Consider the following 24,740-nt stretch of genomic DNA (forward strand, 5'->3'; position numbering starts at 1 on the left):
CTTCAAAGAAACAAAATACCAAAGCTTACCTAAGAAGAAACAGATAACCCGAATAGCTCTATACTATTAAAGAAATAGAATTTGCAGTTAAAAACCTTCCCATGAAGAAAATCTCTAAGCCCAGATGGCTTCACTGTTGAGTTCTACCAAACATTAAGGAAGAATTTTAACATCAATTCTACACAAACTCTTTCAGAAAATGGAAAAGAAGGGGATACTTACCAACTCATTCAATGAGGCCAGCATTACCCTGATACAAAAACCAAAGACTAAAAGAAAACTATAAACTAGTAACATTCATGAGCACAGATAAAATAATTATAATAAAATTTTAGCAAATCAAATCCCACAATAAATAAAAAGGATTGTATATTATAACCAAGCAGGGTTCATCCCAGGAATGCAAAGATTGGTTTAACATATGAAAATCAATGTAATTCACTATATTAACAAACTATAAAAGAAAAATCATATGATATCTCAGTAGATGCAAAAAAAGTATTTGAAAAAAATTCAACATCCACTCCTAAATAAAATCTCTAGCAAATAAGGAACAGAGGGAACTTCCTCAACCTCATAATGGGCATCTACAAAAAACCCATATGGCTAACAGCATACTTAATGGTAAAAGACTTTCCCCTTTCCCCCTAAGATCAGGAACAAGAGAAGGATTTCCATTCTTACCACTTCGTTTTTCGTGTGTGTGTGTGTGTGTGTGTGTGTGTGTGTGTGTGTGTTGCCCAGGCTGGAGTGCAGTGGTGCATTTTTGGCTCACTGCAACCTCCACCTCCTGGGTTCAAGCGATTCACATGCCTCAGCCACCCAAGTAGCTGGTATTACAGACGTGGACTGCCATACCCAACTATATTTTGTATTTTGAATAGAGACAGAGTTTCACCATGTTGGCCAGGCTGATCTCAAACTCCTGGCCTCAAGTAACCTGCCCACCACACCCTCCCAAAGTGCTAGGATTAGAGGCATGAGCCACCATGCCCGGCCCATTCTTACCACTTCTATTCAACATTGTATTGGAGGCTCTAGCCAGTGCAGTCAGTCAAGAGAAAGAAATAAAAGGCGGCCGGGCGCAGTAGTTCATGTCTGTAATCCCAGCACTTTGGGAGGCCGAGACAGGCAGATTACCTGAGGTCAGGAGTTCAAGACCAGCCCAGCCACATGGTGAAACCCTGTCTCTACTAAAAATACAAAAAAAATTAGCCAGGCGTGGTGGCAGGCGCCTGTAATCCCAGCTACTCAGGAGGCTGAGGCAGGAGAATTGCCTGAACCCAGGAGGTGGAGGTTGCAGTAAGCCGAGATCCAGCCACTGCACTCCAGCCTGGGCGACAAGAGCGAAACTCCGTCTTAAAAAAAATAAAAATAAAAATAAATAAATAAAAAGTGTTCAGTTTGCACAGGAAGAAGTAAAGATGCATAAAGAAGCATAGATTCTATCATATATAGAAAATCTGATAGAATCTACAAAAAATCTACTAGAACTAGTGAGTTTAACAGGGTTGCAAGATACAGCATCAATGTACAAAACTATATGTATTTCTATATACTATCAAATAAACAATAGAAAATTGAAGTTTTTTGGCTGGGTGAAGTAACTCATGCCTACAATCCTAGCACTCTGGGAGGCTGAGGCAAGAGGATCACTTGAGGCCATGAGTTTGAGATTAGCCTTGGTAACACAAGACTCCCGTTTCTACGAAAAAATTTTTTTTAAAAAAATTAGCCAGGTGTGGTGTGGTATGCACTTGTATTCCTAGCTACTTGAGCCTAGGAGTTCAAAGCCTCAGTGACCTATGATCACGCCACTGCACTCCAGCCTAGGCAAGAGTGAGACCTGTCTCTTAAAAAAAAAAAAAAAAAATTTGAGGCCAGGCGCAGTGGCTCACACCTGTAATCCCAGCACTTTGGGAAGCCAAGGTGGGCGGACCACCTGAGGTCAGGAGTTCAAGACCAGCCTGGCCAACATGGTGAAACCCCCCTCTCTACTAAAAATAGTTTAAAAAATTAGCCGGGCGTGGTGGCACATGCCTGTAATCCCAGCTACTTGGGAGGCTGAGACAGTTTGAGAATCGCTTGAACCCAGGAGGTGGAGGTTGCAGTGAGCAAAGATTTTGCCACTGCACTCCAGCCTGGGCAACAGAGCAAGACTCTGTCTCAAAAAAGAAAAGAAAAAAGAAAATTTTTGAAAAATGCCATTTAGCATTAAAAAATGTGAAATACTAAGGGATTTATCTAACAAAAGTTTTTCACCCTAAATTGATCTAGATTCAACATAATCCCAATCAAAATCTCAGCAGGCTTTTTGTAGAGTATATCACATGAAAAAAGAAGATATGAAACCATATAAACAGGTAGTATGATTTTTAACTCAGAACTAAAATTCGGCATTGAAAAAGTTTTCGACAGTTTTCATAAAAGGCATAGAAAAAGAAAAAAAAGTCTTGGAAGAAATGGACTAAAATTGTTGGCAGGGGTTGTGTTTGGACCATGGCTTTAGACCATGTTTATTTTTATCCCTTTCCAAGTATTGTCAGTAGATTTTTTTTTTTTTTTTGAGGGAATCTCGCTCTGTTGCCCAGGCTGGAGTGCAGTGACATGATCTCAGCTCATTGCAACCTCTGCCTCCTGGGTTCAAATGATTCTCCTGCCTCAGCCTCCTGAGTAGCTGGGATTACAGGCGCCCACCACCATGCCCTGCTAATATTTGTAATTTAGTAGAGACAGGGTTTCATCATATTGGTCAGGCTGGTCTTGAACTTCTGACCTCAAATGATCTGCCTGCCTCTGCCTCCCAAGGTGCTGGGATTACAGGCATGAGCCACCACACCCGGCCGAGTATCAGTAGATATTATTAACTTCTATACTAATAAACATTGTTTAAGTTGCCTACCAAATGACTATTTTGCTAAAAAGTATAAAACTTCTTATAGATACCTCCATATGCAAATCATACAATACAGCAACTATCCTAAGAATTTTTAGAAAAATTTAATATACTACAAATAAGGTATTAGTAGAGAGCTACTATTTTCAGAAATGATCAGTTGAAATTTCAGAAGTGAAAAAGATCTAAACTTACCGATAACCTCAGAACACCAAAATTGGCAAAATCATAAATGAGTATCTGGTAGAACAGTTCTTCACTGAAAATAAAAATGAAGTGACTTTAAGGAAAAGCTGAATTCATGCTTGAGATACAAGCAGTTGGGACAAAATGGGAGGAGTAATTCCTGAAACATGGATGAGACAGAAATAGTTCTGCCTGGCTGTGGAATCTGGTTAACAGTCTAACAAAATCTCTTGCCCCTCCAAAGAGCTGGGATTCCCAACGTCTTCAACCAGGGCTCTGGGTGGCCAGCCTCTAACAGACAGGTTAGAGCACTAAGACCAAGTCTGGCTTGCTACTACTCACATTCTGTCCCTACCTGTCTGGTGCTATAAAAGGTTTCTGACACCCTGCAGTCTACAGTAAAATTTAAAAACTTTTTGTCTGCTTACCTTTCCCCCAGTTACAAAGAATCCTAGAAATCACTTTTTTTTATAACTTATTAAAAATTATGTGAAATGTATAGGAAGGGCAGAGAGTCTTCCTGAATAATCAAAAGTAGACTTAAGGCAGGATTATACTATGCTGACATGTAGTTTAGGATGATACACTGGCTGGCAATAGTCCAAAAGCAGCTATGAAGTACACACTATATTGAATTACTTCCAAAAACACAATGGGAATAAATGCCACATTTATATGGTACTTTATAGTTCTTAAAACACATTGAACCCCATAGACTTGCTTAAAGACTTCTCATCAAAGCAGACAAAGCACCTTCTATGTCTGCATTTTGGTGGGGAAACTGAGGCACCTATTGAGTAGCAGACTTATTCTATGTCAGTTAGTAAAGTGCTAAAGGAAGGACTTGAATCCAGATACTGAACTCTGAACCTGGTTCTCTCCCTATGTTTTCCTACCCCCTTACTGGAAAACCATTCACATTTATTAACAGCTGCAAATCTGGGAATGGCCTGGATTTGTATCTGTGAGATGAAAGAACATGAATGCAACTGTGATTTGGGGCCTTGGAGGTCATTCCCGTAGACATGCTGGAAAAGAAAAAGCAAGGGGAGTAGAATTCCTAACAAATTAAAAAGTGACAGCTCACTATACAAGCCCAAGCATTCTCAAAGCAGACAATGGAACTTGAACAGAGTTGCACCAAACGGGTTTCCGAGCCTAGAAGGAATGAGTTCTGAATACATACAAGGAGGTACATGTGCTGACAGGAAGCTTCTGGACTGGGGCAGTTTCAAGGGATGGCGAATAGGTTTCTATCTCATGTACCAACTCCATGCAATGTATAGTGGCTGCCCCACTCACAGGGCCAATAAGCACTCTGAGGCCACAGCAGGGCTTAGAGGGAGAGTCTCACAGTAGATAGGTGATGTCTAGTAGATGCAAGGTGGCAGCATCCTCCCATATGCATTACCTATTTGAGAACAGATTTAATACCGATGCTAGACTCAACAGGAGCTCATTCACCAAGGTCCCTGAAAACAATCAATAGAAATGTTGCCAGCCATGCAATAGTCAAATGAAACTGCCGGGGTCACCTTTCCTGTGCTGATCAAGCCCACTGGCTCACTTGGTGGCTGCAGTAGGCCTTTGCTCCATTCTCAAAGCTGGGAGGAAAGAAGGCATCAGGTCTTCTTTCTCTTGCATCACCTATAGTACTCTGTTGCACAGAGCAGATACTAGAATTCTCTAGCAGCACCAAACCCTCACCACCTGGTTCACAACATTTACAGGGCACTGAGCAACTACCAAGGACTAGGCTTCTTGGGTTATTTCTTACCCTCACAAACAAACAAAACCACTGCACATTAACTAGTAATACCACAACTTACAGGTGAGAAATCTGAGATGTAGTCTAGGAATGTAACTTGTCTACAGTCAAATAAATGGGAAATGGTCGAACTTGGATTTGAAACCACATCTGTCTGACTCCAAAGCCTGTGCCCTCCCAACTTTCTCATGCTGCTCTCCTTAGCTTTTATGCCTGTGCTCCCTGGACCATTGTTGTGGTAGCTCTGCTTGTTCACACACCCAACTGATTTACCTAAGCTTGGTGGTGTTGAGAAGGTATAACTTGGTCTGATGCTGTGCCAAGGCCCACTGAGGATTCACACAGCCGACGAAGGAGTGGTTATGCAACATCTCCCGGAGAACTGCAAAACAAAAAATAAAACCAAAAAACAGGTAAGTAATAGAATCCTACCAACCCCACTTCATTGCCCAAAGCACCAAGCACCAGAACTAGAGACACCAAGTAAGCAAAGAAGCCTGAATTGAGCCTCCTGGTGAAAACAAACACAAATGAGTAATAAAATATAACTAATCTTTTAACATGCAACAAGGAATTGCTAAAAGGTTAAAGAACACTCAAGGATCAAAATCTAAGACAAAGCAGGAACTCAGAGAGGTAACGAGATCTCTGAGGTCAACTTTATCAAAAGACATTAGAGAAACCTCAGGAATCACAAACATTAGTTTTCACAGGCTCTGAAGGTGGCAAAAAGAGGACAAAATCATGGAATGGTTTGAAATGGAGAGTGTAATAGGAGACCACTTCCCCAACATATGAAGCTGAGACTCCAAGGGCTGCACCCCCAGTGAAAAGGAAAACCATACTACCATGCCCATGCCCACTCTCCTGCCCCTTCAAGGGCAGTAAGCAAAACTGCCACCTCTAGCATTGGTGTTGGAAGAAAAAATGACACGCTGTGAATGTGTAATCATAAACTGGTCCTCACATGCTTTTCCAGCCAGGATTCATGCTAAGCAGGTTGCCTGAAAACCTTAAGCGGAGATTTTAATTTAAACTGATATCGGGGCTGACTGTTCCTCCAGTTTCCTAGTAGAATCAAATGCAAATTCTCTGCAGAATTTCATTGTCAACCCAGGCTTCAAGTAATTCCCCACAGATAAAGTACAAGGAATTAACAGTTAAAAAATTACAAAAAAACACAAAAAATGCCCCATGAATTAGAATCCAGAAGAATCCACAGAATGAGATCTGTAAAGGTTTCAGGAATTGGAAAAATCAGCAAATAACATAAAATAAGTATGTTCAGCATGCTCAAAAAATATTAAAACCATGAGTAAGCAGCAGGACACTATCCGCTATCTCCTGGGATCAAGATTTCCAAAAGAGCACATAAAGTTTTTAAAAATGAAAAATACAATAATTGAAAAGAAAAATCAAGATAGACTTAAAAAGAGATTTGACAAAGTTAACAAGGTAATTAACTGGAAGGTAGATCAACAAAATTATCCAGAATGTAGCACAGAAAGATAAAGAAATTGAAAATATGTAAAGATAACTTATGCACATGGGAGATAATAAATACATAACTCATGTTCCAGAAGGAGTTGGAAAGAGGGCAGGAAGAGGACAATATCTGAAGACTTTGAAGACAAAATACCTGAGAATATCCCAGAAGTGATGAAAACTGTCAAGTCTCAGCTAGCAAGCCCAACAAAATCCACACGTGACACACAGGGTTACTACACAGTATTTTTAAAAGGAGATCTTAAAGGTACTCAGAAAGACGAGAGATTACCCACTAAGTAAATCAAATATAAGACTGGTAGCTGAATTTTCAACAGGTAATAAAGATTGACAGCTGAATTTTCAAGAGCAAGAGTAGAAATCAGAAAATGATACACTATTACCTTCAATGCACTAAGAAAAAATAATTGCTAATCTGGAGTTTTAAACCCAACACAAATACTTTTCAAAATAAGAGTGAATTAGACAAAGCAAAAAGGTTTGCCACGGCTATTGTTTGAATGTCTGTGTCCCCACAAAATTCATATGTTAAATCCTAACCCCCAAGGTGATACTATTAGGAGGTAGCGCCTTTGAGAGGTGATTAGGTCTTCCCTCATAATTGGGATTAGTGGGATTAGCCCTTATGAAAGAAACTCCAGAGAGCTAGCTATTCCCTTCCACCATGTAAGGATACAGCTAGAAGGCGCCATGTACGAGGAAGTGGGCCCTCACTAGACACTAAATCTGTCGGTGCCTTGATCTTGGACTTCCCAGTTTTTAGAACTCTGAGAAATAAACTTCTATTGTCTTAAGCCTGAAAGGACTAAGCCATCAAAGGCCCCACTAAAGGTTCAGGCAGACCATAAAACATCTACAGGAAAGAATTATGATCAAATAATATGTGGTAAATCCAAACAAACTGACAATAACAAGTATCACAGAACAAGTAGATACAGACATACCTCTGAGATATTGCAGGTTCAGTTCCAGACTACAGCAATAAAGTCAATATCACAATAAAGCAAGTCATGTGAAATTTTTTGTTTTTCAGTGCATATAAAACTTACATTTATACCACACTGTAATCTATTAAGTGTGCAATAGCATTATGTCTAAAATCAATGTACGTAGCTTAATTTAAAAACACTTTTTTGCTGGCCGGGTGCAGTGGCTCATGACAATAATACCAGCACTTTGGGAGCCCGAGGCGGGTGGATCACAAGAGATCAGGAGTTGGAGACAAGCCTGGCCAACATAGTAAAATCCTGTCTCTACTAAAAATACAAAAATTAGCCAGGCGTGGTGGCACATGCCTATAATCCCAGCTACTTGGGAGGCTGAGGTAAAAGAATCACTTCAACCTGGGAGGTGGAGGTTGCAGTGAGCTGAGATTGTGCCACTGCACTCCAGCCTGGGCGACAGAGTGAATCTCTGTCTCCAATAAATAAATAAATAAATAAAATTAAAAAGGTTTTTGCTAAAAAATGCTAACAGTCATCTGAGCTGTCGGCGAATTGTTATCTTTTTGCTGGTGGAGGATCTAGCCCTGATGATGGCTGTTGACTGTTCAGGGTGGTGATTGCTGAGGGTTGAGGAAGCTGTTGCAATTTCTTGAAATAAGACAACAGTGAAGTTTGCTGCATCAGTTGATTTTTCCTTTCATGAAAGATTTCTCTGTAGCTTGTCGTGTTGTTTGATAGCATTTTACTTACAGGAGAAATTCTTCCAAAACTAGTATCAATCCTCTCAAACCCTGCTGCTGCTTTACCAAGTAAGTTTATATAATATTCTAAATCCTTTGTTGCCATTTCAACAATATTAACAGCATCTTCACTAGAATTAAGTTCTTTCTCAAGAAACTACTTTCTATGCTCATCCATAAGAAGCAACTCCTCATCTGTTCAAATTTTATCATGGCATTGCAGCAATTCAGTCATATCTTCAGACTCTACTTCTATTTTTCTTGTGATTTCTACCACATCTGCAGCTGCTTCCTCCACTGAAGTCTTGAACCCCTCAAAGTTATCCATGAGGGCTGGATGCAATTTCTTCCAAACTCCTGTTAATGTTGATATTTTGACTTCCTCCCAGGAATCTCGAATGTTTCTCAGGGCATCTAAAATGATGAATTCTTTCCAGAGGTTTTCAATTTACTTGGCTCAGATCCATCAGAAGAATCACTATTTATGGCAGCTAGAGCCCTATGAAATGTATTTCTTAAATAAGACTTGAAAGTCAGTATCACTCCTTGATCCATGGGTTGCAGAATGGATGCTGTGTTAGTGCTCATCTCCTTATATATCTCCATTAGAGATCTTGGGTGACCAGGTACATTGTTAATGAGCAGTAATATTTTGAAAGGCATCTTTTTTTCTGAACAGTAGGTCTCAACAATGGGCTTAAAATATTCAGTAAATCGTGTTCTAAAAAGATGTGCTGTCATCTAGGCTTTGTTGTTCCATTTATAGAGCACAGGCAGAGTAGAGTTAGCATAATTCTTAAGGGCCCTGGGATTTTTGGAATGGCAAATGAGCACTGGCTCATTTGTGAGCTCAAATGTGAGCCACTGCGCCCGGCCTCTTCCTTTCACTTAAACACTTGTGGACACTGTGGGGTTATTAATTTGCCTAGTTTCCATATTATTGCATCTCAAGGAATAAGGAGGCCTGAGGACAGTGAGGAAGACATGGGAACACCCAGTGACTAGAGGGGACTGAACACCCAGTGACTGATGGTTTATGCCCACATAAGACGGTGAGCTTAATGGTGTCCCAAACAACTACAATAGTAATGCCAAAGATCAGTGATCACAGATCACTGTAACAGATATAGTAATAATGAAAAAGTTGGAAATATTGTGAGAATTACCAAAATTTGACAGAGACACTAACTGAGCACATGCTGCCATAAAAATGGCACCTAACGGACTTGCTCTACGAAGGGGCCTATCTATAACTAGTAAAAAATGTAGTATCTGTGAAAATCAATTCCAGGTGGGCTAGGGGCTTAAGTATGAGTCTTTCAGGAAACAATCTAAGAGCATATCTTTAATTATTGCAAAGTTAGGAAGGATTTCTTAAGCTAAAAAGCCAATCTGTAAAGAACAATTGATAAAATCTGCCTACATTAAATCTAAGAATTTCTGTTCCTAAAACAAGTATTCATTTTAAAAAGTTACTAGAGGATCCCTAAACTAGGGGAAGATATTTTCATGTAACTCATTACTATGTAGAATATATCAAAAACTCCAAAAATTAATTAGAAAAGACAAAAAAAGAGCCCATCAAATACTGGGTAAAAAACTTGAACAGGCACTTAACAGTTGAGGAAATATACTTATTTATTAATTGATTACTTATTTATTTAGTTATTGCTCTGTTGCCCAGGCTGGAGTGCAGTGGTACAATCTTGGCTCACTGCAACATCTACCTCCCGGGTTCAAGTAAGTCTTCTGCCTCAGCCTCCCGAGTAGCTGGGATTACAGGCATGTGACGCCATACCCATCTAATTTTTGTATTTTTAGTAGAGATGGGTTTTGCCACGTTGGCCGGGCTGGTCTTGAACTCCTGGCCTCAAGTGATCCGCCCACCTCGGCCTCCTAAAGTGCTGGGATTATAGGCATGAACCAACGCGCCTGGCTGAAATACACTTAACTTTATTTCAACCAAGAAAATGCAAATAAAAACTACCATCAGATACTGTTTCACAATCACCAAACTGGTAAAAATCTGACAATATAATTGTTGGTGATAATATAAATGAATATGACCCCTCTGGAAAACAATCTGTCATTTTATGACCCAGCAATAACTCTCTTAAATATATGACCTAGAGCTTCTCATCCAGTATGCCAGGCCACCGATCAACTCATGTGAGGCTGGGAAGCAGGGTGGCATGGGGACACAGGGACTGAGGCCATATGAGTCCTCCAACTGTCTTTCAACAGAAGAATGAATGAACTGTAAATTCATGAAGCAGAATCTGTATTATACAGAAAAGGTAAACCAGAGCTATATGTAACAAGATGGATGAATCTTAGGAATATATGTGTAGCTATATATAAGTTGCAGAAAAATTAAACTTACAGTGTAATTCTACTTTTATAAAATCTAAAGCTTGCAAAACTAAACAAATGTTTAGGAATACAAATATAGGTAATAAAACTGTAATAAAAAACTATAATAAAAAAAGGAAATAATAATCCCAAAATTTAGAATAGTAATCACCTCTAAGGAAGAAGGGAAGGGAATGGCACGGGGGAGCAGCACATAAGAGCCTCAAAGGTGATGGTGATGTCCTGTTTTTTAGGCAGATGCTATTCTCACAAGTGTTCATGTTTTTCTGTAGAAGCTACATGTATTTTATAAATATGATTTTTAAATTTACCAATGTATATGTTTATGTGTGTTATGCACAGATACATATATCTATGTGTGTGTATATGTATCTTTTTTTTCATGAAATAAGGAAAAATATCACCAGCAAAAAGGACGAGTGGGGACAAGAGAGGTTGGAGAAAACAGGGCATGGGTCATAGCACAGCAATAAGCCTATACATTATGTTTTTACTATACTTTTTTTTTAAGCTTTGGCACCACAAGTGAATTCTCATACTATTATAGAATTTCTGTAATACTATCCCCCACTCCATAAAAAGAGGTTTATTTTCTTCATTTTTAGAATAAGTATTCCTCTCTGTTCCCACTGGAAACTCAATGTCTCTACAGGATGTTCTGCGTAGGCGGAAAGTGATTATTTTAAAAGCTGGAGAACATCAAATAATACTGAATAATGAGGCACTGGAGGAAAGGGAGAGCAGTATAATCCACTAAAACAGTCAGAGATTTTCCACACAGAATGTTCATGGACTGCTCTGATGCATCCAGAGCTACTGAAGCGCAGCCCTGCCAGCAGGACGGGGAAGGGAGGCGGCAGCACCAAGCACAGGGCTTTTCTTCATTGGGCATTGTGAGGCTTCTCGGACCTCTTCACAGCCTCTTATCAGGACTTAAACAACTTGCATTTCGTCCCTAACCTAAATATGCCCATAGTGCTGTCTGTAGGCATTTCCCTGCCAAAATTGGACAAAATCCGTCTGTGCTTCAAAGCCAAACCACATATCTGAGTTCATAACCGAGGCCTTGAGTCTCAGCATCTTTTTCTGCAGCAAGGGAAATCAAACCTGAACAAAGGGCGACCAGTCCTCTAGTTCCTAATGCTCACTTGCAAGGGTAAACGCCCCCATCCCCTGCTGGCTGTCTTCCAGTGGCCAATGTATGCCAGTGCCTTTGCTGCTACCGGAGATAATCAAGACACTGGCCTCATATCTCTATTAGAGGATTTCTTTCATTCTACCTAAACAATTCCCATACAACACCATGGTATTCTTTAAGGCAGGGGTCATAGTTTATCCATTTTACTTCCTACTTCTGAGCTTGGCACAGTACATTTTTTACAGAGAAGATACTTGACAAATGTTCACTGAACTGATTTCTTGTACCAAAAAAACCTGTCACCTAGTGACAAACCATGGATGTATACATTCAGACCCAGGACTGTTCACCAAAGAGCAAGAAAATGAAATTAAGTGTGGATATCTGGAGGCAAAAAACGTTAAGAGTATTTTCACTTTAAATGGTAGCAAATAGCTTATGACATTTCTTAACCCCATTAATTAACAGATCAAAATTATGGGACTAGCAGTAAGTAAATTCAGTCGTTACTAATCCCTGAGATGAGCCTTATTCCATAGAATGCTTTCCTGGATACTGGAGCCTGTCAAAATTAACCTTACTTTTTAATTGAAAGTGTGTCCACCATGGATGGGTAAATCCCTAGACTCAAGAGAACTGTCTAACTGAATGTTCAACTTTGATATCCATTTAAAAGAAAGATTCTAGGGCTTTACCTCCCAGGCTGCTCCTCTCAATCACTGACTTGCTCCCTTAGCAAATACCTACTGAGTACACATGCCAGGCACTCTGCTCAGCACCAAGGACGAGGCGGTGAGTTCCACAGACATGATCCCTACACAGACAACACACTGATCAAATAATCATACAGGTGCAACTAAGAAAGCTGTTGCAAGGAATGTATCTCTTACTTCTTTCGTGGCCTAGGGAACTTCATCAGGGAGTAGCCAGCCTGTTGGTCTGTTAAGGTTAGTGGTCTTCCTCGCCAAATCTGAGCCTCAGTCAAATCCCTATACAGCATTCAACTCGAGAATCAGCTTCTCCCAGGCTGGGGCTTTGGATGTCAACCAGATACCAGAAGGTAGGGGCTCATGGCAGAGATCCCTCCCCTTGAACAGTGCCTTACAGATTATAAAGCACACACACAGTATCTTAAGTGTTCATCACCACAGCCCAGTAAGGGCTGCAGTGAAGCACATTTTACAAAAGCACGAAAATCATGCCCCAAATGGTGAACAAATTTCTGTCTGGCCTCTGAATGGTGTAGGTGGTGGAAGCTTCAGAGGAGTTCTGGCTCCAAAGCAAGAGCACATTTCATTCCCCACAACACAGATGACTCCGTCTATAAGACCCTACACCAGCACGTTTGAAAACACCAGCCTCAGTCGATGGAATCAGAATTACATGGCGTGCTTGTCCTGCACCGGCTGTTGACCTGGTTATGCATCTAGCCTTCCTGCATGAAGGCCAAAGCCAGTAGCAACCCACCGCCAACAAGGCATGAACCTGGGCCTGTTTTTGATTGTGGGGATGTTGCAATTAGTCTGTCCTCTCCATTTTCCATTCCATTTTCCTCATCTTTCAAATAGAGAAAACGGCATCTGCTCTGCCTCACTCACAAGACTATTCTATAATTGAGATACTGTGTAGGAATACACAATTTTAAATCATTTAAATTTATCATGTCAGCCTCAGCAAGACTCCAAAGCTGACCAAACTTGAGGCAGGTTAGTTCTGTTAATACACTGCACTGAAAGCAGTTTGATACTATTCAGAAAGTTATTGACATTGTAACTTTCAACAGCCTGCTATACATGAGGGAGACAAACCCTTAAAACTCATGAATTCCAAACTGAGGGAGTCTGTCCATCAAAACTACTGTGAGGAAGACTGCTAAACGCATCAAGTAACAGCTCACCTTTATTTAAAAGCATTTTAAAAGTTCCTAGCTTGAAAGCTAACGATGATGGAAGGGAAGAGCAACTGGAGCAAATCATGGAAATAAAAACCAGAAGCCAAGTGACAGCTACTTCTACAGCCAGCAAAACCTCAGTCACAGGAAGCTTGTATCCTGCCCAAAGGGAGAGACGACCTGTGGGTCTTTTCCCACGTGTAAACAAAGGCCCAAAATGCTAAGAAAAGGGAACAAATGTAGAAAGGCAAGTTGAAGCCTTCCTGAATTTGCTTAGACAAATGGTGACTGAGACCGACATTAAAGAAGCCACTGAATCAAAAGCAGATTTTTTTTTTCCTTTTGAGATGGAGTCTTGCTCTGTCGCCTAGGCTGGAGTGCAGTGCCGCAATCTCGACTCACTGCAACCTCTGCCTCCTGGGTTCATGCCATTATCCTGCCTCAGCCCCCCGAGTAGCTGGGACTATAGGCATCCGCCACCCCACCCAGCTAATATTTTGTATTTTTAGTAGAGACAGGGTTTCACCGTGTTAGCCAGGATGATCTCGACTCGTGATCCACCCGCCTCGGCCTCCCAAAGTGCTGGGATTACAGGCGTGAACCACCGCGCCCGGCCAAGAAGCAGCTGCTTTAAAAGGTTAGGGACTAGTGGGAAAGGCACAGAATTGCTCCTTGGCTACTCATATCTTTTAAAAATTAAACCAGATTGTCATATTTTAAGACACACTTTGTAATAGTTTTGAAATTTGACTACTTTAATTAAGAAATGTGTAATAGGACAGGTGTGGTGGCTCACACCTGTAATCCCAGCACTTTAGAAGACAGAGGTGAGAGCCTAGGAGTTCAAGACCAGCCTGGGAAACATGGCAAAACCCCGTCTCTAAAAAAAAAAAAAAATTAGCTGGGCATGATGGCACATGCCTGTAATTACAGCTACTCAGGAAGCTGAGGTGGGAGGATCACCTAAGCCCAGGGAGGTTGAGGCTGCAGTGGGCCATGATTGCACCACCACACTCCAGCTGGGTGACAAAGTGAGACCCTGTGTCAAAAAAAAAAAAGTATAATAAATGAAAAATAGAAAGGTCACTGCTAAATTCTCAAGTACAGAGCTGCCTACTGGAGCCCTGGACAATGATGTCTACACTTGGACCATTACTCATCGTCTCACTCATAAAGTGGGGTCAGGATTGTTGTTTGGACCAGTTCACTGTTATATATCTCAATCCCTGAGTCAGTTCATCCCTTGGAGGTGACTAGCCTCACCTTTTAATTCCTAAAACCATTATTTTAGTTTTGAAGTAACAGGGATCAAGATAGTTCTATACTCAGGTATTCTCAAAAGCTATTTCTGACATGGATGATAATGATTTACCACTTTGTCTTCAGAATATAAAAGTGTCAACTCCTTGCTTTGTAAAAAGTGTTACTATTTATATTTTATCTCTAATCAGCACAATGATCTTTAAGGGTAAAATTAATTTCATTTTATAGGTAAGAAAGAACTGAGGCATAGAAAGGTTAGGTCAGGAGTCTAAGGTCACACAAGAGAGGTGGTAGTGCCAGGATTTGAGCTCATGGCTGCCTCCCAAGCCTGTGCACTTTCAGCAACAGGACATGCCATTCAGTACACAAGATAAGAATTTTGCTGACCATTACAGTGCTGTTAGCTAAGACAGAAACAAACTGAAAATTGGTGAAATGACTGATTTACTCTGACTCCTATGGTTTAACAAGAATACCAATTAATGCTAATTAAAATAAACAGAGATTATTTTTCTCCCTTTTCTCCCAATCAAAAATTGTCTTTAAGCTGATGCTATTGTGGGTTAGTAAAGGAAGAGGAGCTTGCCCAGCAAAACTCTAGTGGCCACTCTGACAACATGACTGCTTTCTCCATTTCCAAAACCTTGGCACTTGAGGCCCTATGCATCCCAGGCAGGCCGCAGCGTTTACGTACCCTCATGTCCCCGCTCATTAATTTCTTCCTGGAGACTCAAAACACTGGTGAGGTTAATGATCCTTCTCCGGGGGGTACAAGCTGCAGTCATTTCCTTTCGGGAATCATCTTCCACCATTTCCACATCAGAATCTTCCCGATATCTCTTTCTGCAATGAAGAAAAGGAAGTGCAGATCATTATTATTCTTGTTTTTAAACTTAGCCAAATTTTGTGGGTTGCATTTTGGAGGAGCAAGCAACTTCTCTGTGCTGGTTCTACAGAGCTGTGGATGAACCCCTGTGCTGGCGGAAGGCCAACAAGATGTCTGTTCTCTGGTAGACTGCTTATCTGACAATCCTCAGATCCCAGCAGCTGGCCACACAGCCAATGTAGCAGGACTCTGGAGTATAGTTTCATCCCGTAGAGCTGCAGGACTGAGCAAGTGAGCTGAATTTGTCAAGTCTCATTCACTCATTCCTCCATCTATCCATCCATCAGACATTGCTATAGACCAACTACGTCCAGCAATGAACAAAACAGATAAGGTACCTGCCCTCACAATGCTTACTTCCTTTTTTTTTTTTTTGAGAGAGTCTCACTATGTCTTCCAGGCTGGAGTGCTGTGGCATGATCTCAACTCATTGCAGCCTCTGCCTCCCAGGTTCAAGCAAGTCTCATGTCTCAGCCTCCTGAGAAGCTGGGATTACAGGCGCAAGCCACCACATCCAGCTATTTTTTGTATTTTTAGTAGAGATGGGGTTTCACCATGTTGGCCAGGCTGGTCTCGAACGCCTGACCTCAGGTGATCCGCCCGCCTCTGCCCCGCAAAGTGCTGGGATTACAGGTGTGAACCACAGTGCCCAATCCACAATGCTTACTTTCTAGTGGGAGAGTCAAACAGCAACAGAAAAGAGATCATTTTAAGTATCAATAAACACAATGAAGAAAATAAAACAAGGTAGCATAATAGAATGATGGGGAAATAAGAGGAGAAAGAACTTCAGACTCAATGGACAAAGAAGACCTCTGGCAAGAGGTGACTTGCTGGTCTCATACTCCCAACCTCAGGGGATCCGTCTGCCTTGGCCTCCCAGAGTGCTGGGATTACAGATGTAAGCCACCACACCAAGCCAAGAGGTAACCAGGGGGTTCCCAGGCTGAGAGAACAGCAAGAGCAAAATGGTAAAAAGCTCAGTCAGTTAGGATCAGCCATAAGAGCTGTATGGCCAAATCACCACGTGGGAGAAGGAAAGTGGAGGGTTGGAGCAAGGGTAGGGTGAGGGATTTAAGTTTTATCCCAAGAGCAAAGGAAACCACTGAAACATTCTCAGCAGAAAAGTGATACCACTTGATTTTGGGCTTAAAAATATTTGACTACTCTGTGGTAAATATCACTTAGTTCTGCAAGTGATAAACAAATGTAATACTTTCCCTGCACGGATAAGAGCATTAAATGAGATAACGTACGCAAAGTATCTGGCACACCATAGACGCTCCATAAATATTAGCTTCCTTTATTATTCCCTGGAAAAAAATCTTTTTCTTTCTTTCTTTTTTTTTTTTAAGAGACAGAGTGTCACTCTGTCAGCCAGGCTGGAGTGCAGTGGCGTAATCATGGCTCACTGCAGCCTCAACCTCCTGGGCTCAAGTGATCCTTCCACCTGAGCCTCCTACGACTAGCTGAGACTACAGGCATTTGCCACCATGCCTGGCTAGTGTGTGTGTGTGTGTGTGTGTGTGTGTGTGTGTGTGTGTGTAATTCCTAGACTCAAGTGACCCTTCCACCTTGGCCTCTCGAAGTGCTGGGATTACAGGCCAATGCGCCCGGCTGGAAAAAATTCTTAGAATTAGGCTGACTCAGAAATGAGCAAACTGAAGTAACGTGTCCCAGTTCACATGGCTAATTAGTGTCATGATAGTGCATGTGCAGCCCTGGGCAAATTCCTTCACCTTGAACTCCAGGTTTCATATAAGTACACACTAAATAAAGAATATCCACCTCAGAGATTTCAGTGAGGTAATGTCTTAGAGTACCTGCAGAGTGTACACTGGAAGTGCTCAAAATTAAATGACAATCTTTATTATTATTATTATTCCTGCTCCTTTTCTCCAGGTTTCTTTCACCACTAGCTCACGTACTTCAGGGATTTTTGGGGTTTTTGTTTGTTCGTTTGTTTTGAGACGGAGTTTCGCTCTTGTTGCCCAGGCTGGAGTGTAATGGCGTGATCTCAGCTCACTGCAACCTCCGCCTCCTGGGTTCAAGTCATTCTCCTGTCTCAGCCTCCCGAGTAGCGGGGATTACAGGCATGCGCCACCACATCTGGCTAATTTTGCATTTTTAGTAGAGATGGGGTTTCACCATGTTGGTCAGGCTGGTCTCGAACTCTTGACTTCAGGTGATCCACCTGCCTCAGCCTCCCAAAGTGCTGGGATTATAGGTGTGAGCCACAGCACCCGGCCAGGGAGTTTTATAAATTAGATTCAGAACGTGTGTTTTTTTCTGAAAAAAGTGAAAGCAGCTTTAAGTAGGATGAAAAATAATCCTCCAGATATGTTAGGCTTCTCTCTCTAGCCATTTCTGGTGTTGAGGCTCTATCAAAATTCTTTACTAAAAATAAAAGATAAACCTGCTTTTGTTCTGCTGTGTGTGTTTATTCAATTAAGCAACTACTCCACAGTCTGAAGTGTTTTTAACTAATGCTTGGAACTGTGGACATTTAAGTTAATTCAAAGGACACTATGGTGGGTGACTCTCAAGTTATGGTCAAAGGCAGACAGTGGACAAGGCCACAGCACCATTCCAGCACCATTCCAGAGGGCAAGTCAGGCAGAGAGAAGATGCAAGTGATTCATGAAAAGCCAAAGTTAGAAAGCAGTTTTATTACAGAATAAAGGAGGTAGGCTGTACTTTTCCCAAAAGGCCATACCTGGGGTTGCTGGAAGTGGGTCCTCTCTTCTCTGACATTTCTGAAGTCCCCTTTGTTGTATCCCCCTCTGAGCTCTGATTTTTGGCAGCCACTTCAGCTGGGGCTGGGAGTTCAAGCATCTCCTCATCTTGCTGCATAGCCCTGCCACTAGAAATATCTGTCTTATCCTCTGTGACAATGACCTGGGGCTGACTGGACAGGGGTGTGCTCAGAGGCTGCAGAAATGCATCAAGCTTCTGTTCCCGGGAATCTGTACGAACCATCTGGTGGGCATAGACCTTGTCACTACTTCCAGAAGTAGAAGAGGAGGTCAGGCTTGTTGTGGATTTAACCATCTCCCCAGAGGGGCCAGCAAGTCCTGGTAGCAAAGTCTGTATAAAAAAATATATATATACACACACACACATATATATATATATAAAAATATATATATACACACATATATACACACACACACACACACATATATATATACACATATATGTGTGTGTGTGTGTGTGTGTGTGTGTGCATATATATATATAGTGGAGAGACCCAGAATAAGAAGTACAGATATACAGGTCCCCAAATGGAGCAGTACTAAGAAAGAAGCTAGTATGAAGTATAATTATCATTGTTATAGAAGCAATTCTGCCCAAAATTTGAAGTATAAAAGGTTTACAGGTATAAAATTCAAGAATTAAGCAAAATCCTTATAATCTTAAAATTCTCTTGAAATGGAAGTATCAGTGCAAAATTTTCATATTTTTGTCTTGGGGGGGGTGCTGCCAGAAGAAGACTTTTTTTTATTGTGGTAAAATATATATAAAATTTACCATTTTAACCATTTTTAAATGAGAGCTCAGTGGCATTTACATTGTTGTGCAACCATCACCACCAGCTATCTCTAGAACTTTTTCATCTTCCCCAAACTGAAACTCTGTGCCCATTAAACAATTTCTCACTTCCCCTTCCTCCCAGCTCCTGGCAACAACCATTCAACTGTCCATTTTTAAATATACACATTTCCTAGCTCTGACCACTGGAAAGGCCTAAAAGTAATGACTACCCAGCAGCAATGAGGACTCCCACATCCCAGATTATAGTCTCTAAATACCATTTCCCACTAAAATGAACTAGAGCTCCTTGGAGAAAAGGCCTATTCCAGGGCTTGGGCTGGGAAAGTATAAAATGTGCCTGCAACATCTTGTCTTGTCAGAAACAAGGAAATTATCAAGACTAATGGAATTCGGTCAAAAGGTAGAGGGTCCTAGCTCCAAGGGCTTGCTTCCATGGGACTAAGATGGGATAATTTGAGCATCAAAAAGAAAAATGACTACAATTGATTAAAATATGTTGCTCTGTTAACAGCTATGACAAAATACTGAAAGAGCAAAAAACTGAAAGTGAGGAGGGAGGAGATGGAGAGGGAGGGAATAAGAGAGGAAGAAAGAGAAGGGAAAACATCATTAAACACCACTGGAAATTACTAGGACACCATTCATTCCTTCGAAAATTGATAGCTAGAGGGATATAATTCAGCATTTGGTCTTACTTTCTAGTAAGAACTGTACTTCAGGACAACCAAATAGCTATTAACAAGGGGAAGTTATTCTATACCAAAGAATTACAGTCAATACAGAAGAAATGATAAAATCAGAAAATCATTATCTTGCAATCTAATGAAATAACTGATTCAGGTAATGGTCATCAACGACAGGTGAAACCATTTAAGCTACATGTTGATGGATAAGTTTACAATGAGGGAATCAGGCTGTCACCAGCTGAACCCACTTATGAATCTTACCACCAAAGTGATATAACAAGACATTATGCGCCTCCTGCTGGGGTATAATAGGAAGTACAGGGCCAATGGAAACAAAAAGGTACAGCGACTTTTCTAACTTCAGAGACTTAAATGATTTTTAAGAGTAGTTATGGTAATTTCTGCTTCCCAAAACCCACCAGTAAATTAAAAATATATATATACACACACATATATACACTTAATATACATAAGTATATATATACACTTAATATTTATTTAATATGTACATATTTTTGTCCAAGGTTCCCAGCTCATAACTCCCATAGTCCTGTTACCATCTTTTGCTATAATGTCGGGGTGCTGTAGGCCTCAGAAGGTCTTAGGAAACAGAATTTCTCTTACCTTCTCCTGCTTTCTTTTCACTTGCCCAAGGCAGGACTCTAATCTGATTGTGGGTCACAAGACCCTCATTCCATAGGGGTCCTGCCCCATATCTTGGAGGAAAGAATGGCCACAGAGGCCAGGAAGAATCTGAACAAACAGGCCTTACTGAGTTTAGACCCCTTTATGTCCAATCATATTTCGACACAGTTGTCCATGTTTCAATCATGCCTGCCTAACGATGTCTCCATAAAAGGCCCAAGAAGACAAGAGTTTGTGGGGTTCCGGAGAGCTGAACATGTCGAGGCTGACAGGAAAATGAACAAGAACTCATCCATGTGCTGGGAGCCAAGTATATGGGGACAGAAGCTCCTGCACTCCAGACCCTTCCAGATCTAGCCCTGTGTATCTCTTTATTTGGCTATTTATTGGTATCTTTTTAAATCTTTGTAATAAATCCAGAAAACTAAGTAAGTGTTTCCCTGAGTTCTATGAGCCACTCCAGCAAATTAATCAAAAATAAAGTGGGGGGTTGTGGGAACCCCAACTTGAAACTGGTCAGAACTTCTAGAGTCCTGGACTTGTGACTGGTGTCTGAAGCAGGAGACTGGGGGCAGTCTAGGGGACTGCACCCTCAACCTGTGGGATCTAATGCTATCTCCAAGTAGACAGTGTTGGAATTAAATTGGAGGAGACCAGCTGCTGTCCGCTGTGGAACTGACTGCTTGTTTAGTGTGTGGGGAGAAACCCCCACACAAGTGGTTATAGAAATCTTCTGAGTTGATTGTTGTTATGGTGAAAGATTGGAGGAAAAACACAGCAACCAAATATGATGAGTGGAATCCCCAGGGTTCCTGATTTCCATACCAAATGCATTCACTGCAAACCACGGCTTCTGATGTACTGGCCATGATCAGTGGAGTACAAGGCACAATCTGAGAAGCAGAAAGATGGTGGTTCCATGGGCCAAAAAGTCAGGAGCCAGTGTGACCTGCTGCTGGCAGGGAGAGAAGGTATTCCGATAACCCTATGAAAACAGGGAGCAGCAAGGAGCCCACCAAGCTGGTGTCATGCACCAACGGACAAGGGCAGGCCCTCTGATCCTTCTGAAAACACACTGGTCAGGACTTATGCAGAGTTCCACTGGAAAAAAAATGTAATCTAATAAAATGAATCTGACTAACCCAGGATTAGACAAGGAGGCATGCTGAGAGGTTCTTCTCCCCAGGAGCCACAGACTCTATGATCTCTGGTCAACCCCTTGGACCTCAACTGGGACAGAACAAACGGCAATCACTCTGGGCTAGGCAATGTGCTCTCCATCTTCATTTCACACTTTGGGCCTTTCTTCCCACTCCCCACCAGCCAAACCATTTCCAGGTCCTGGCAATTCTACATGCTCAACTATTAGTGAATGGGGCTACTTCCTGTGTCTCAAGCCCCTCACCACTTCTCCCAAATCATTGTAGGCTTCCATCTTGCTCCTCTCCAATCCATTCTGATATTACAACCAGGGAGCTCTTCATGAAATGCAAATAAGATCCCACCCATTCCCATCAAACTGAAATCTAAACTCTTTAATATCCTGATGAAAACCTCTCTATTTGGCCTGAATTCTGCAGCCTCAACTCCATCACTGCCACTTGCCCTAACAGATCCATACTCAGACCCCAGCACAGATTAACCCCAGCTGCACATGACAGTACCTGGGGAGGGTTTTAAACCATCCTGATGCCCAGATCCCACCACCCAAGAATGATTTAGTTTTAGGGAGGGCCCAGACATTGGAATTTTCTAAAAGTTTCCCAGGTAATTCTAATGGCAGCCAGGGTAGAGAACACTGGACCCACTGCACTCAACTTTCAGATCCTCAAACACATATTCTCTTGCGCCTCCAGGCCTTTATCCTTGCCATTTCCTCTGCCAGAAACACTCTTTTCATTCCCCCTCCCCTTTGGCCCAGCAAATTCCTATTTAGCCTTTGGGTCCCAGCTTCCATGTCTCTTCCCTCCCTTTCCTAACTGCCAAAGTCCAGGACAAGGGCCCCTGCTATATTCTCCTGTTTTTCTCTCCCATAGGATATATTCTCTAGTAGACCAGGAGCGCTTCTGTGGAAGGCAGCAACATCTATGCTGCATCCCTGGGCACCCAACACAGTGTGTGTCTCAGATAGGAGTCTCAATGCACATGTGCAGAGGGAGGCAGAATAAAAGGATCAGTAAAGGGGCACTGAGCTTAAGTGAGCAATGGGAACAGATATCAAACCAACTAACAGTTACTGGGCATTTCCTGTATATCATAGTGCTCGAAGAGCCTTACCCACGCTAGACACGTTAACCCACTGGGGGCATGTGTGGCCTCATCTCATCCATGGGCACTACGAGGCATAGGGACTTATGGCCTCAGTAAGACCCAGGGCTTATGTTGGTACCAGGAGTTAATCAATAATGGAGAACGAGGGTTGGTTTCCAGACAGAACTTCTTCCTCCCACCTGCCACATATGCCTTTCAGGTCTCACCAGTAGGAACCTTTCTCCCTGCATCAACAGTCTCCAGATGTGTGGGTTCCAAGGCTGGTGGGGCTGCCCTAGCTGGGTTTAATCTCACCGCTTAGTGCCCATGCCACCTCCATCTAGATTCTTTCCAGGTAGGTAACTGTCAGTATCCTTCTGAGAAGCATTCATCTGCTTGGGAATTTTAAGTTTTCTGTGAAGTAGGGTCTCACAGAAGTCCAGTTTCTGCTTCTAGGATCCAGCATAACTTAATGGAGAAAATATTTATATTCCTATTTTGTAGTTTCAGTGTGCTTAGGATGGACATCTTTACCATGATTAAAGGGCTGCCCACAATCACATCATCTCAGGACCACGAGTATATTGGAGAACATTTTATCCAACCTGCTTATCTCATAGATAGGAAAACTGAGAACTCAGGTTAAGTGAAGTGACTTAGAATAATAAACACTTAGAACCTGTACCAGATACTTTCTGTTCACTGACTGCTTGTAACTGTCCCTGGATGTGGGTATGACACATTCCTTCATTACTGAGGGGGATATGGAGGCCAGGGAAGGTTAGTCACATGGCTGGTAACCCAGGTCTGTCCAACAGTACAGCCTCTGCTCTTTCCACTCTTCTCGCTGCCTCCCTGGGGCCCAGCCCCTCCACTGCACCCTGTGTAGGTGGGAGTAGCCTCCTCCTGAACATCTCCAGTGAAGAGCGCATTGAAGAGGCACCCTATTCTGTTTTCAGATAGCTCGTTTTCCTAGGAAGTTGGTCTAAGGTTCCAGATGGAGGCAAAGTGAGGAAGTGAGCTCAGGCCTTATGACTCTAAGCCTAGGAACAACAGCACAATACCTTTATAACTAGGTTCAAAGAAGAAAATGTTAAAACTATCAAGGTAATACTTGCAAAGAAAGTTCCTAAGTAACAGGCAAAAATCTGGGCTCTCACGTCTGGCAGGGCACATTTCAAAGGCCCCAGAGAAGTAGCTGGATAAGAAGTGCCCTGACCTGGGTGAAGTACATCCTGGAGGAATTGGAGCCCAGGAGCTTGCTCTCGATGTGCTGCTGCACCCGCTCCAGGATGCTCTCCTCGTGCAGGAAGTGAACTTCATGCTTTGTGGGGTGCACATTAACATCCACATTCTGGGGACTGATTTCTAAACTGGCAGGAAAATAAGAGAGAACAATTACCTTAGATAATGGGAGGGGGAGAAAAAGTCCACATATGGTGTATGTGGTGGCCAGAAGATTTGAGGCCAGATGACACAGTGGTCAAAACCTCAGGATCGAGTCTGAGTGTGTTCAAATACTGGCCCTGCTACTTAAGAGCTGTGTAGCTTTGGGTAAGTTACATCATCTTTCTTTGCCTCAGTCTCTTCACTTGTAAAGTGGACATAACAGAATTACCTATCTCACAGGTTTATGGCGGGAATTAAATTCACGCCAAGTGGCCAGGCGTGGTGGGTCACATCTGTAATCCCAGCATTTGGGGAGGCTGAGGCAGGTGGATCACGAGGTCAGGAGATCGAGACCATCCTGGCCAACATGATGAAAACACGTCTCTACTAAAAATACAAAAATTAGCTGGGCATGGTGGTGCATGCCTGTAATCCCAGGTACTTGGGAGGCTGAGGGAGGAGAATCCCTTCAACCAGGGAGTCAGAGATTGCAGTGAGCCGAGATCACGCCACTGCACTCCAGCTTGGCGACAGAGCAAGACTCCATCTCAAAAAAAAAAAAAAAAAAAAAAAATTCATGCCATGTGCTTTATATGTATCTGCCACATACAATATATGTTAACT

General features: G+C 42.0%; 1 protein-coding gene across 4 annotated transcripts in view; it reads right to left on the reverse strand.

Annotated features, from left to right (window-relative positions):
- MLH1 (mutL homolog 1) overlaps positions 1–24,740 on the reverse strand; it is a 56,035-nt gene that overhangs the window by 5,655 nt on the left and 25,640 nt on the right. For all 4 annotated transcript variants that reach the window (XM_058443200.1, XM_032162102.2, XM_058443201.1 and 1 more), the window contains exons 11-15: positions 23,947–24,100; positions 18,308–18,678; positions 15,400–15,548; positions 5,124–5,232; positions 3,092–3,155 (exon numbers count right to left, since the gene is read on the reverse strand). In XM_058443200.1, coding sequence (XP_058299183.1) covers positions 3,092–3,155; positions 5,124–5,232; positions 15,400–15,548; positions 18,308–18,678; positions 23,947–24,100 — 847 coding nt within the window. The remainder of the gene's footprint in view (positions 1–3,091; positions 3,156–5,123; positions 5,233–15,399; positions 15,549–18,307; positions 18,679–23,946; positions 24,101–24,740) is intronic.

Source organism: Hylobates moloch, unplaced genomic scaffold, assembly GCF_009828535.3.
Source record: "Hylobates moloch isolate HMO894 unplaced genomic scaffold, HMol_V3 SCAFFOLD_8, whole genome shotgun sequence".
In the NCBI taxonomy this organism is placed as follows: domain Eukaryota; kingdom Metazoa; phylum Chordata; class Mammalia; order Primates; family Hylobatidae; genus Hylobates; species Hylobates moloch.